The following is a 13,917-nucleotide window of genomic DNA, read 5'->3' on the forward strand; positions in this document are numbered from 1 at the left end:
CAGCACTGTGCACAGTGCAAGCTCAGTGGTAACAGACCCCAGTGATACAGCAGTCTGCCATCTCTTGGTTACATGTAGTGATCACAGCACAAACCACAGCTTTATTTAAGCATTAGCTTAAAAAAAAAAAGTCATTTGTCTGTACACAGCCTTGCTTCGTTTTAATTCCAAGGTTGCCTTAAAACCTATGTAGTTAAACCAGACGCAGGCTTTAAGCCTAACTGATACGATACTCTTAAGCCACCCAAAGAGTATTCCTGCAATGGATATGCATCCAATTAGCAGACCACATTCTAAGTTGATCTAGTTCAGAAAAAAACCCAAACCCTGTGTTTGCTGAAGTCACCAGCATTCAGTAGATCGATGCAGATGGCCATGCTTCTGGTCCTAGCTGAGGCCCCAAGCTAGCCACCCTCCAAGGGTTGGGTTAGTTCGTGCCCATGACTTTGGCTCGCATGAAGAGCAAGGCAGATGCCCGGCCGCAGCAGGAGCCCAGTGGTGCCTCTCCTGCACGAACCGCAGGGAGCTGGTGTGCCGCCGAGCTGCAGGGTAGACCGGGTCTCGTGTAAAGAAGAGAAAACATATTTGTGTATATTTGAAGCCTAAACTGAAATGTTTATCTGAGCATCGTACACACTGCAGCCAAAACAATACAATATATAACAGACACGCTGCCCTTGCCAGGGAACTCCTTGACAGGGAAAAGCAAGTGCCCAAATGCAACCAAATACTGCTGAGGGGGTGTCCTGGCTTCGCAGGGGTACTGTGCGTTACCTGTGCCATCACATTAGGAACAACGGCAAAAAAGAAAAATGCCCCCCCCCCCCCCGCCAAAAACCAGAAAAAGAACAGAGCAGCTCAGCATTGCTAGCTTTAGAGGAAAACCAGGAAAAATAAAACCCAGAAAAATAAAACCCTCTGAAAACTTCCTTTTTGGAGAGCAGGTGATCAGATACAGCAGCCAAGCCTGTCTGAAATGCCCCGCTCGCCCAATCAGACAGGGCTGGGAAGAGCAGAGCATTCATCAAATTACAGAGAGACTCCTTCTGTCATCTTAAACCCCAGTTATCAAGTGACACAGAGGATGCGCTGAAACACTTGATGGACTGCTCGATTTTTCAGCTTATTTAAACACATTAGTGTGCAAGCTGGAGCGATACAGAAGGGGACAGGGAAGAAAAACCTTCACAGCATCTTTCAGGAAACGTGTTCCTCGCGGAGGTTCGCTGCCGAAGCTCTCCGAGGAGAGGGCTCCCGCCGCGAGAGGGCTGGCTGGGCGCCCGGGGCTCTGTCCGGGGAGCTCGGCCCTTTGCCACACTTATGGGAAGAATTCGTTGTCACTGCCTCGCTGAAAACTGCATCCCTCAGAGGACTTTGGACACCACCATGCCAGCCCAGCAGAAGAAAATTATCTTTTGCATAGCCGGGGTGCTGAGCTTTGCTTGTGCGCTGGGGACCGCGGCAGCCATCGGCATGCAGCGGTGGGTTAAGGGGATGATACTCTGCAAGACAGGAGCCCTGCTCGTCAACGCCACTGGCCAGGAGCTGGAGAAGTTTATTGGCGAAATCCAGTATGGGCTTTTCCACGGCGAGCGTGTGAGGCAGTGTGGGCTCGGGGGGAGACCTATCCAGTTTTCATGTGAGTAACAATGGCATTTGAATTATTTAACGCTGCACTGCTGATGGCTAGGGGAGCCGGGAGATGCTGCCTGTGTCCCCTTGCTCATACACAGAGCCTAACAAGCATGAAATACTCTAAAGCAAATGCTGCCGTTACAGCGTTCTGATCTTCAGGTTCAAATAACTTATTTTCTGACACTAGTAAAGCCACGCTAACATTTTCAACAATCTATGTTTGTTACACAGATACCTACATTTCAAAAGATTTATACTACTACTATAAAAAAAAGAATATTTTTGGTTTTCAATTAATCTGTCATCTTCCTCTGTGTCAACATTACATCCTCTGTGCCTTCATGAAAGAACGAACTAAACTAGCAGAAATCTCATGAAAGAGCTAGGGCAAAGACAGGTTTGGCTGCTGTTGGGAAACAAAGCAGCCAAAAAGTTAGCAACCTGCTGCATTAATTGGAAGAACGGCTGGTTGGTGCTAGCTGATGTTCAGTCGGCTGATCTGCAAGTTGAACTTGGTATCTGACATACAGAATTTTGTCAAAGACTGTTAGCAGTGGTTTTGCTTTACATGTAATATTCATAACCTATTTATCTTCAAGGGTAAGAAGATCAATTAAATGATCAAGTGAACACACACTTTGTATCTATAGCAGCACATTAAACAGATGATAACAAACAGCCATTTGTTATATGTGCAATATGCCACCTGAAGTTATTACAAAACACAGTTTAGAAGCATTCTGCTACAACAGCACTGGTAAATTCCTTCCCTGAGTCATTTAAGGCAAGATAAGGTTACCAGATTAGGTATCAGAAATTATTTACTATAGAATAATTTTCCAAAGTAGTAGACCAAATTAATTTAATATAATATTAAGATTTGCCATCTCTAATTAAATTCCATCACTAGTCCATTGATACAGCTGAAGTTCTCCTCTCAATCGCTTTGTTCACCATCACAGCACACAGCTATTCCGCCCTACTGGTTACAGGCTGGAGTGAATTTTCGGAGGGGTCCGCTAAACCCCAAGGAATTAGCTCTCCGCTGTAGGTGAAACTGTTATGAACCACAGCCGACAAAGCCGCTAGCGATCAGCAGCCCCGTGACAGATGCTTGTCTGGGTTCGTCGCAGCGACGGAGCTGCGAGGCAGAGCTGAGCTGCTGTACAGCGAGGACAAGACGCAGCTGCAGCCCGAGGCCAGGGCCGTCCCCCCCATCCCCGTCCCCCCGGTCCGGTGCGCGCCCCACTTCCCGCAACTCCCGGCCGTGGGACGGAGCCCGGCTGAGCAGCCCCGGGGCTCGCACCGGCCCCCCCAGGGATCTCCCCAGGCAGGGAGAGCAGCAGCAGCAGAATGGATCGGTGGCCAGTTTGGTGCAAGTGAAATTTTGGAAAGGTCGCCCGCAGCGACCTCGGCACGCAGCAAGAAGCGGGGCGTCCCTCCTAGTCCGTATCGGCTCCGTGCTCGAGGCAGGACTGAACCCCGCCGCAGCAGACAGCCCCCACATCAGAGAAGCCACAGTCGAGACAGCCCGTTAGGCTTCTCTTTCTCATTATTTTCTTTCCACGGATTTGTTACTTTGATACTTTTAAACCATTTCATTGAGGTGGCTTGCATTCAGGCTCCCATCTGTACATTTCATCTTGCTGTGGCTGAAATATTTTAATATACTGCTAGTGTGATTGTAGCAATAGCTTCAAAGAATTTTAATTTTGTGGGCAGTGTGAATTAATATTACACTTACAAGAGAGAATACAAAAATGCAGCTTGTTTGTGATGATTTAACTACATCAATCATCACGTATTTTTAAATATCATACAATGCTACATACAGGTAAGCTCTGGATCTCTGCAAGTACTGCAGAGCATTTTCAACCAAAAATTCTCCAGGGTTACAGAGTTTCCTCTCACTATGCCCATACACTTTCCATCCACACTCACAGAAATCTCATGTAACCAAGCTTTCCTATCCAAATGTTTACCAAACTTGCATTCACAAGTATAATTTCAACTGAACACATAAACACAAATGTAACCAAAGAACAGAAGTAATACAATGTGAAGTTTTCAATTAGTCACAGCTAAACAATCCACTTTGGAATGGTAAAAAAATAAACAAACAACAAAACCTGAGTGTTCATACAGAGCTGCAGAATCCTACTGCACAGGACAATATTAAAAATTAACTTCTTTAATACCAGTGCCTAATGTACATATTCAAAGAACTCCAAGGCTTTCAGGAATTGCATAAAGAAGAAAAGATTGAAAAAGTAATTCACTCATCAGTAAATATCACTGTTCTCATTTTCAGACAGAGAAAATGAGGTTTGATGCATGTGCTTAATGCCTGTTCCCAGGATCTGAAATCAAGGCTGGATTTAACCTTATGCCCGAGACTCCTCGAGGCAGAAGCGAAGCTGCCGACATGCCTGCAATGGAGCAGCATCTTTCCCTGGAGAGAGCAGCCTTGTTCCATGTGTCCCAGCCCATCGGGCATCATCACTTGCAGCAGCAGAGCTAGCAGGTCACTGGGGTTGGAAACACAACCCAAGAGTCTTGACTGACCTAAAACCGAACCCAAGCTTGCTTAGTAGAGAATTCTTTTACCTTTTATTCTCCTTCCATACAAGGCAAGCATTAATAGCAAAATATCTCAATAGGTCTCACTCACAACAGTACAAGCCCGTCTTGTCAGTCTTATTTGCCTGCACTGGCATCCTTTATATAGCACTCCGAAAAGGTAATGCTACGAGGTGAGCTTTGGCACTGCCTCTACCTGAGATGTATCCCAGTTACAGCCTAAATAGTTTCACAAGCCCAGCTGTACCCATCACAGCACTCCGCAGGGCAGGCTTTGCCTCTGTGAGCTCTCACAGACAGCTGAGGGTGGAAGCACTGCTGTCCTCACAAATTGTTCTCAGATCATCTTTTATTTAGATTAAAAAGCAATTGCAACACTTACTTTATTAGGATTTAGATTTAGAAACAATGATTGGGTGGCTTAGCAAAATATGCCTCTATTAGAAGCGTTCACTTCAGAGACCACTTAATGAAGGAGGCTGGTTCACGTTCTCGGGGCTGCAGCAGACCTTTCCCATCCGAGTCGGGGCTCTCGGGAACTCACTGGAAGCATCCTGGAAAGCAGGATAACCATATACAATACACACATCCATAGTTTAATGCACTGAAGTGCACTTTAGCATGTCTCAGAGGAAAAGGCACAGAAAATAGGCTAAATGATTTAGTTCTATGTTTGTTCCCATTAAATGCTCCCCTCTGACCACTATATCTCTCTTAATTGTAAAATGAATTTGCTCTGCCAGCAAACCCAGTTCAGCTGGGGAAAGCCTTCTGCTTCATTTGCTCTTGCTGATTCTCATCAGTTTCTGGGTCAGCAGTTCATTTTCTAAAGGTCACTGGCATGCATACCTAACACACAATTTCATTCATTACAATGAAGGAATGTTTTTCTTTCAAGACAACATAGCTGCTGGAACTAATTTTTTCCTGATATGTCACATATAAAATTTTAATGACAAACAACAATAAATGCAGGTACCAAGGGAAAGATTCAATACAAAGTAGTAGCATGCTTTCTTAAAATAAGCAATACAAAATTCTGTTATTAAATACACAAGTTCTCCCAAAACTTCAGGTGGCATCGCAAGAACTAATGCTATTCCCTGTAGAAATTCTGCACAGGCAGGGATTCTTCAGCCTTTTTGTTGGCTAGCCTGACTGGTACAACAGTGAAATTGTACCTTATCCCCCACTAACAGTACAACTGCTTCTTACACTTGCAAATATCTGAATTACGTAATATAAAGTCCAACAAACACAAGGTCTAGTTTCTAAGACATGTGTTGCATTTTACTAGGATGATATAAGGAATTTAAGTACCAGTGGCCAAACTGGACAATTAAGTAGCCATCAGCAGAAGTAACCTTTTATGCAGGTAAATTCTTCCTCTAGGCAGATAGGTGAATTTAGCAAACAGGTAGCTTTGCTATATTCAGCACTTGCACGTGCAAAGACAGCAAGCGGTTGCGTTCCTGGTCTAGACCTGACAGCCACAAGCTCCCTGCGCCAGGACCCAGGCGGGGGGATGCCCCAGGGAAGGGGGTCCGGCAGAGCAGAGCCCGGGGTTACCAAATCCTCCGTTACCCAAGGAAGGTGCGAGCGCTCGTGTCATGGAAGGTGGGCACAGGGCTCTGCGTGCCCCCTCGTCACCCCGGGCCACGGTCCCCCACAGGCATCGGGTGCCCCTCTCTGCTCCCAGCCAGCAACAACACAACAGGTGATATTTATGTGACACAGCTTCAAGAATAGTTTGCAAACATTTGCTTCGTTAATTTCCCTTTCATTTAGTCAGGGAGATGAAATGACTTGACACCACATTACCTGCTTCTCTGTTTACTGCGTGGCAAGCTGCAGAACTGCTTGCTGGTAAACATTTTACAAGGTAGAGTAATTTATGTGAGGCTTTTTTACTCTCTGCACGTTACAGCTGCAGCGAGGCAGCGCTGAGGCATTATTACCCCCACTTTAATCGTGCCCCTGTGGATCAGGAGCAGTTAAGTGTATTTGATGATTCCTTCTAAAATACCCGTTGTTGCCAAACAAACATGAATGATTAAAAATTATTCTCTCGTACCGAGTCTGATTGACTATCCCCTTGTGCCCTAGCTAAGCAGGAGCGCAATTTGAAATAGTGGCTAAAAAGCCACACTAAAATATTTAAAATAAAGTATCCCTAAATATTTGCATACATAGTCGCACCGGCTGTTACATAGCTGGAACTCAGCACAGCCTTCAGCCCATCGGGCAGCGCTTTGCCAGGCAGCAGCCACCAACTCCAAGTGCAAAACCGCACACGCTGGTCGGCTGCCGCTTCCCGCGGCGGCCGACCCGACCGACCTGCTCCGTGGGCTCTCGTGGGGCAGCGACCAGGGCAAGGGATACAGCGGCAAAGGCAGCTGATGGGATAGTTTCCAGCTTTGGGAAACTTCGAATTAAATAGCATGTGGATGAAAGCGTTCCATTAACGGTGTAACAGATGCAGTATTTGCACCTACCGAGCAACAGCCTTCTTACTCTCAACTCCACGGAGCAAAGCTCCGCTGCAAATAACCGGCATTTCACCCGCCGGCAGGAGGAGAGCTGGCAGGGCACAGCACCAGCCCTCGCAACTGCACGCTTTTTATTTTTTCTGTTCAATAAATAACTCTTTGATGTAACCTTTATGAATTTTTCCCTCTTCAGTATTGTATTTCATTTTAAAAATAATTTAAGAGATTAATGTATGTACAGAAATACATGCTTTTTCTATTTTTAAGGATTTTTGTCAAAATACCAAGTTTTTTTTCTATTTTCTAAAAATAGAAAAGTGCCAAAGGATAGGAGGTAAGAAACCTTCGATCCTTTTACATGTCTACACATCTCTTTGGCAATAACTGTTGATGGATTTTCACAGGGAGTCTCCATACTATAAACAACTTCACACATTATCATCCCCAGATATCAATCCTTCCTGGAGCCCTGAGTGTCTCCCAGCAACATGCAGTGCACAACATGCTTAACCTGCCAGTGTGTCAGCATCATGGCTTCACTAATGATTTACTGCTTCTTCATAATAAAATACAGAGCTTTTCACTTACAGATTTCAGAAGAAAACCCACATATTTTTTGTCAAGTTTACACCTATAGAATTTTGGCTAAACAGCACTGTACATTTGTATAAATGAAAGCAGTGGAATCACGGCTCTGAAACAGAATGGAAAAAAAAGTAACACAGGCACTGTGGGTAGCCCTTCATGCCATCCTGCAGACCGGTGCAAGGTGGACCTGCTTCCCCAAATACAGCTTCCAATTTTTTTTTCTAAGTATATGCTATTCACGTTAAGGACCAAATACCACCTTGGCAGATGGTAGGCACATTACCCTCCACCTTGCATCTGCATGATCTGGTTTCTGAGGAATGAATAACCCCCAAAACCTCACACTGCCCTGAATAGTGCTTACAGGTGAAGAAGAGTTTGTTCTGCCTGCCAAGACACCGGGGTGAGGATGCTGAGCCAGATCAGGTCCCCAGCATTTAAAGAGCTGGAGGTGCTGGGGGTCGCACCCTGCAGAGCCCGGCACAGATGCCGGGCAGGGACAGCGGCGTTGCAGAGGTGCCGTTCCGCATCCCGCACGGGGTACGGCCAGGGCAGGGGGAATAACACCCTCAGGGAAATACCCTCGGGAAGGGGAGGAGAGGCTTTCCCTGGAGCTGGTCGTTCTCTCCTTGCCAGTCTACACTTCTGAGCATCACAAAATTCCTCTGCCTCCAAACATCCATGAAAACCTGTTTCTAGTTAATAATTTCACTTTCACCTTTGGTTGCATTTGGAAGACTGTGATTTAAAACAATTATCACAAACCAGCAAGAAATCCCTGGCTTGACTTCTGAAACAATTTTGCCTAATGTGTATAATAATGTTTTGTTTGTTTTGTTTTTAGTTTTTCCAGATTTGCTCAAAGTTATCCCTGCAAGTATCCATGTTAGTGTCATTCTCTTCGGTACAGTACTGATCATCTTTGCTCTGGTGGGAGCAGGTTTCTTCATGTTGAATGCTTTTGGCAGCCCTTACGAAACTCTGCATGGCCCCGTCGGGTTGTACCTCTGGAGCTTCATTGCCTGTAAGTACCACCCCACCCTGGGCTACCAGGCTAATGCCCGTCCGTGTTTGCTGCTTGCCACAACCGATTAATCGGCATAGGAGACCGTATTAAGGACTGTGGCTGCATTGACTCTAAACTGGCAAAACAGAGCTAGGCAGAAAGGCAGATGATTTTGCTGTATCAAAACACATTTTTTCCAAACTAGAGTTAAGAGATAAAACACTGAACTACTCCACGAGGGCGGGCAGTGGGATGGGTGCGGGAGGGCGGCTGCAGGAGGCCGTGGCAGGCAGCCCCGGCAGCTCTGGCTCTTCTGCGTAAGCTGGCAGAAAACGGGGATGGTGCCCACTAGCCCCAGGGACCCGGCACTGGGCTGACACTGTAAAAGCGGTCTCTGAAAAAACATGGCCAACAGGGATGATGGACCATTCCCGTCCCTCTGCCACTTAGAGAAGGTAAAGCCCATTCTCTGTGTTGTTGGCTTAGCTGACAAGAACATTTACCATTACTTTACAAAGTAACATGTATTACAGTCATAATGTAATGAAGTACTTAAGTACATATTTATCTGTAAACATGCAGCCAGTTCAGTTATGTTCACTAGGACAATGACAGCTTAAAGCTGAAAAAGAGCACAGAGACCTTGCCAGATCATGGCACTAAAGCAGCCGTGTTAAATATTACTCGTCCTAAGCCAAATTCAATTTAAAAAGCTTACCAATTTCTATAGCCATTGGCTTGGATTCTAAAAGTAATCCCTGTTAAAGCTAAGTTACAGTAGCCATAATAACACTATCAATATGGCATTTGGTTGTGATGTACATCACATGGCCTTGCTGCAGGGATGGCCAAGATGATGAGCATCTCCCCCTCCATTTCAGGTTCCTGTGGTTGCCTCATCATGATTCTCTTCTCTTCAGAAGTGAAAATCCACCACCTTTCAGAGAAAATTGCTAATTTCAAAGAGGGAAGTTTTACATTCAAGACTCACAGTGAACAGTTTGCAAATTCATTCTGGATCATCCTGGTTTGCTCCCTGGTGCACTTCCTGAACGCCTTGCTAATACGTTTTGCTGGATTCCAATTTCCCTTTTCAAAATCAAAAGATTCAGGGACAATCACTGGAGCAGTTGACCTGATGTATTAGAATTACATAATTTAAGAACATTTCAAGCAAAGAGGTTCATCTCTACTACATTCAACAACCACCAGATGTACTAACTTGTAAATGATTAGCTCTAAAGAAGTTAAAAAGAGTGAAGGTTTCAAATAAACATCAATATGGCATATGCAGTAAACAAAAGATGACATGCTACTTGGTAATGTCTAGATCAAAATACCCTCTCTTTCTTGGGGTAAGCCCTTATGAAGACATTTGCCTTTTTTTCCAGCAAGTTACTTGAAAAGTAGCTGGTATTAAAAAAACCCTAGGAATATCAATAGCATTTAACAGGATCTGGAAAGTAAAATAAGTGGGTTGCAGTAGAGGCACACACTATCACCAGCAGCAGTTTCACCCTTTAGCCCTTGTGAAGACGAGGATGCAGTTATTACCGTGTCAGGACAGCAGAGAACAAGGACACCCAGCAGAGCTACAGACATCAAACAAGAGAAGAGAAAGCATATGGGCTTTGCTCGTAACACATATCAGGCTCCGTCTCAAAAGCACAGCGCTCAGGAGGAACAGAACGCTATAGCAAGTGCTTGCAGGACAAAACCCAAACACCTGAGCCCACCACTAACACTTTAACATAGCATCACATGCATGGCAATGTGATCATTTCTGGCCATAAAGCTCTCTTTTGTTTTTTTAGTTTTAACAAACCAAATTATAACCCTTTGACCCTGAAGTCCCAAAAGCCCTCATTTCCCTGTGCCACCACTGTGGCTGGGGGCTTCGTGATTTCGGTTAAAGAGCAACACACAGCAAAGCAGGATGTCGAGGAGATGCAACACACTCCTGCTTGTCCGAGAGGAGGCAGCCTGGCTTGGTGCTGCTGAACAACCCCTCTGCAACGCACCAAAGCAAAGAGCATTTCCCAGAGCAAAGGGACAGGAGTGAGACCAGGCACCCTTCACGCTGCACTACAGCCTCCCAAAGCCTCACGGTCAGAAGCATGAAGAGCCCTGCCCAGGAAAGAGCCCCGCAAACTCTCTTTCATCAAACAATACAAATAAACAAAGTCAAAACCTTTGGCAAAGGACAGCAACAGACAGGCTTACAAGGCATGCTGCAGCTCAGCAGAGAGCGATGAAGAAATACGTGAGGTTCTCTACCTCAAGGCCTGCAGGAAGCCAGAATGGACCAACACATCATCCCCTACATGATTAAACTTCTGCAAGTCAGTTAAAGCAACCAGACCGCTCAGCCCAGTCACGAACAGAGAGATGAAAAGAGCATTATGCCACCAAACACTACCTCTGCGGGATTACATGGGTACCTTGGAGATGAGGCGCTCCTTGCAGGACACAGAAACAACGTTCAGAGCAAACACAAGAGGAGACACATAAAAGGACAGGCGCTGCCCCAGCCGCCCATTTATCTGCAGGGGCTGCAGCCTGCTTCTGCACAGCTGGAGGCGAGGAGCAATCCCACTCAGCATCCATCGACTCACCTGTGGTGAGAATCAGGCCCAGGTGCCTGCTAGGACTCACCTCTGGAAACCATAAGCTTCAGGCTCTAGCAACCTGCAAGGTGACCTCACTGACTTTTATGCCATTTTTTTATACTTCTACTACAAATGGCAAAACATTGCTGGGGTTTGTGTAAAATGTTTGTCAACTATAGCCCTACTCCACAAACAGTTTCACAGAGCAGCTCAGCCTCCCCGTGCTGTACCCCATCTCCCTAGATTTTTACAATGTGTAAAGGCTACTGCCAGTTGCCACGACCCCCAGCCTTTTTTTCATCATTTTTGACTTATTAATATGCATATTCTTCTTAATGTTAATGTATCTTCTTAATGCATAATTTGTATTACATCTCATGGTATTGTTTACTATACAGCAAATAATGAGGAGTAATGTTCCATCCTTCTCGTTCCTGACATTTCATGAAGCTGCTCTGCTTTGCAGCTCTGTGGCAGCTTTGGCAATCAGCAGCGTACAGGATCGGGCGTACAGGCTGCTCACGTGCGTGTGTCTTTCTGAGTGATCCTTGCCAGTCCTGAAGAAGGACCTGGCCCCTATGTGTGAAATATGGAGTTGCCCAGACCTGCCTCAGCTCAGACATGCTATAAACCCGTTCCCACCCCTTTTGGTGTGCAGGAGAGAGCAGCCCCTGACTCAGGGTCCAGGCGTTTTTGGGACCACATCCCAAAGAGCCTGGCTCCACTGCTCCCCCCGCATCCCACCCCGCTCACAAGCATGAGGCCAGCTGTTATTTGCATTCTTATCCAGTTCCTAAGGCAAACATAACAACTTCTTTCTAGCAAAACAAAATTGAGGCAATATTTGTGTGTTTGACCAGCTAAAAGTAACAGAGCAAGCATGACGTGCTCAGCTTGCACTCCTGGATGAGCACCAGCAGTACCCTGTGGCTCACTTGTAATCAATGAGCATCAGCTAGAGAAGTTTTGCCTTGTTTCATTTCTAGGCTAGCATATTTCATGCTTTAAAAAAACAACAAAATTTGTATAGTGAGGAGAAATATATAAATATATTTTGAAGGTTCCCGAAAAAAATCAGTTTTTTTCATATCCCAATAAAAAGTTAGGATGTATGTGTGTCTGTATGTGTGTATGCATGCAATGTGCATACATATAAATACAAATAGATCTATAGTAAGTATATATACAGGGGTGTGTACCAGGCTTAGACCACTGGCCTGTGATGCTGATGTAGGCGCGAGCAGACGAGCACGGTGTTGCAGGTGTGGAGCTCGCCGTGCTCTCTGGACCTGTATTGCACCCCACTGCCGCGACTGCCCTGCGCAGGGATCCTCAGGTCACACTGCTGTCTCCCATAGCGGACCCTTCTAAAGCGTATCCCCATTAACGGGTTTTCTTGTCGAAGTTACTACCCCGAGCAGAGATCATTTATCACTTGGAAACAGCGTGAACAACAGACTTAGTCGACTTCCCTGCAACGGCACGAGCGATACGCCCACACTGAAATCTGCGGCCGTAGCTCCATAAAGCGCAGCCAAGAAAGGACACACCACAGCCAGACCCCATGGTGTGCAGCAGTCGAGGCATTAGCGCGGCGGGAGCAATGCTCACGACAACACTGCAGCCAGACGCCTCACGGCCTGAGCCCGGGGAGCGGTGGGCCAAGGGATGCCCCCCCGCTGCCTGACACGGGAGGGATGCTCAGCACCGGCTGCGGAAATGCCGGTGCGGCTGCCCCAGCGAGGAGCCTCTCCTCCCCAAGTTATTGCAGAGCTGAGACTGCGCTAGGGAAGGAGTTAATTAAGCTTCACAGCTTCCCCTCTGACATCTCAAAGCATTTACCCACGTCATGGAGAAGTGGGGAGAGGTCTGTGCCAAAGCCCTGTTGACACAAGTGGGGGTTTCTCCCCTTGGGCCAATATTCACTTGTCTCTCTAGGGAAAGGGCTTTGACAGCTGGAGACGGAAGCTGCCATGGAAATGCAAAATTTCATTAATTTCTTAACTGCATTATTTTTGCCGCCAGCCGTTGTTCCCGTCGGAGGCCAAGAGGTGTGGGTCCATGTCCCCTCCAGCCTGGCAGTGGCACACGGACAGGGGTGTCACTCAGCTGCCATCGCCCCGAGGTTGAACTTCATCCTCCCCTGGGGGGGCACCGGGCAGGCTCACGAACAGCCCAGCCTGGATGGAGGTGGGAAAAGGGGAGAGGGGAACCAGCCCCTCGGGGGGACGGGACAGGGTGGTGTGGGCACTGCACATGGCCGAGGGACGGGGTGTTCTGTGCCACGTCCTCCCTCCGGTTTTCCAGACCAACTGCCGAACCAGGCCGGGGGGGGTTCTGCCTCCTGCAGCCAGGGCCTGGGCTGTTTGCTGTCCTGGTGCCTGAATTCATCATCACCACCCGCACCGAGTTATGTGGACTTGATGGGCAAAACCACCTTTCAGTCTGGCATTCTGCAGGAAGACACAATGTCAAGCACCTTATTGACACGATGATGCCATGCCTGTTGGAAAACACGAGAGCGGGGTACAGGACACTGTTCCCCCCCAGCCAGCAACTAAGCACCACCCAGCCACTCACTCACTTCCCCCCACCCAGTGGGATGGGGGAGAAAATCAGGAAAAAAAAGTAAAACTCGTGGGTTGAGATAAGAACATTTTAATAGACAGAAAGGAAGAAACTAATAATGATAACAATAACAATAATAAAAGGATTGGAATATATAAATTATGCACAACGCAATTGCTCACCACTCACCAACTTACACCCAGTTAGTTCCTGAGCAGCGGTTCCCCCCCCAGCCAACTCCCCCCAGTTTATATACTGGGCATGATTTAACATGGTATGAAATACCCCTTGGCCAGTTTGGGTCAGCTGCCCTGGCTGTGTCCCCTCCCAATTTCTTGTTCCCCTCCAGCCTTTTTGCTGGCTGGGCATCAGAAGCTGAAAAATCCTTGACTTTAGACTAAACATTACTCAGCCACAGCTGAAAACATCAGTGTTACCAACA

At 46.7% G+C, this 13,917-nt stretch overlaps 1 protein-coding gene across 2 annotated transcripts; it reads left to right on the forward strand.

The window, feature by feature from the left end:
• Positions 1–955: 955 nt before the first annotated feature.
• CLRN1 (clarin 1) lies at positions 956–10,671 on the forward strand. Of its 2 annotated transcripts, none has more exons than XM_069792982.1 (3): positions 956–1,639; positions 8,203–8,316; positions 9,180–10,671. In XM_069792982.1, the coding sequence occupies exons 1-3, from the start codon at positions 1,321–1,323 to the stop codon at positions 9,443–9,445; spliced, it is 699 nt and encodes a 232-aa protein (XP_069649083.1). In that variant the 5' UTR covers positions 956–1,320; the 3' UTR covers positions 9,446–10,671. The 2 variants fall into 2 exon arrangements, with proteins under 2 accessions (XP_069649083.1, XP_069649082.1); XM_069792981.1 differs by having other exon boundaries at positions 970–1,639; positions 8,137–8,316.
• The last annotated feature ends 3,246 nt before the right edge of the window (positions 10,672–13,917 follow it).

Source organism: Haliaeetus albicilla, chromosome 9, assembly GCF_947461875.1.
Source record: "Haliaeetus albicilla chromosome 9, bHalAlb1.1, whole genome shotgun sequence".
Taxonomy (NCBI): Eukaryota; Metazoa; Chordata; class Aves; order Accipitriformes; family Accipitridae; genus Haliaeetus; species Haliaeetus albicilla.

Coding starts and splice junctions, on each gene's coding strand:
- CLRN1 (XM_069792981.1), top strand. CDS start 1,321: ATGGGAAGAATTCGTTGTCACTGCCTCGCTGAAAACTGCATCCCTCAG. Junction 1,640..8,136: donor GAGACCTATCCAGTTTTCAT/GTGAGTAACAAT, acceptor TTTTGTTTTTAG/TTTTTCCAGATTTGCTCAAA. Junction 8,317..9,179: donor CCTCTGGAGCTTCATTGCCT/GTAAGTACCACC, acceptor CCTCCATTTCAG/GTTCCTGTGGTTGCCTCATC.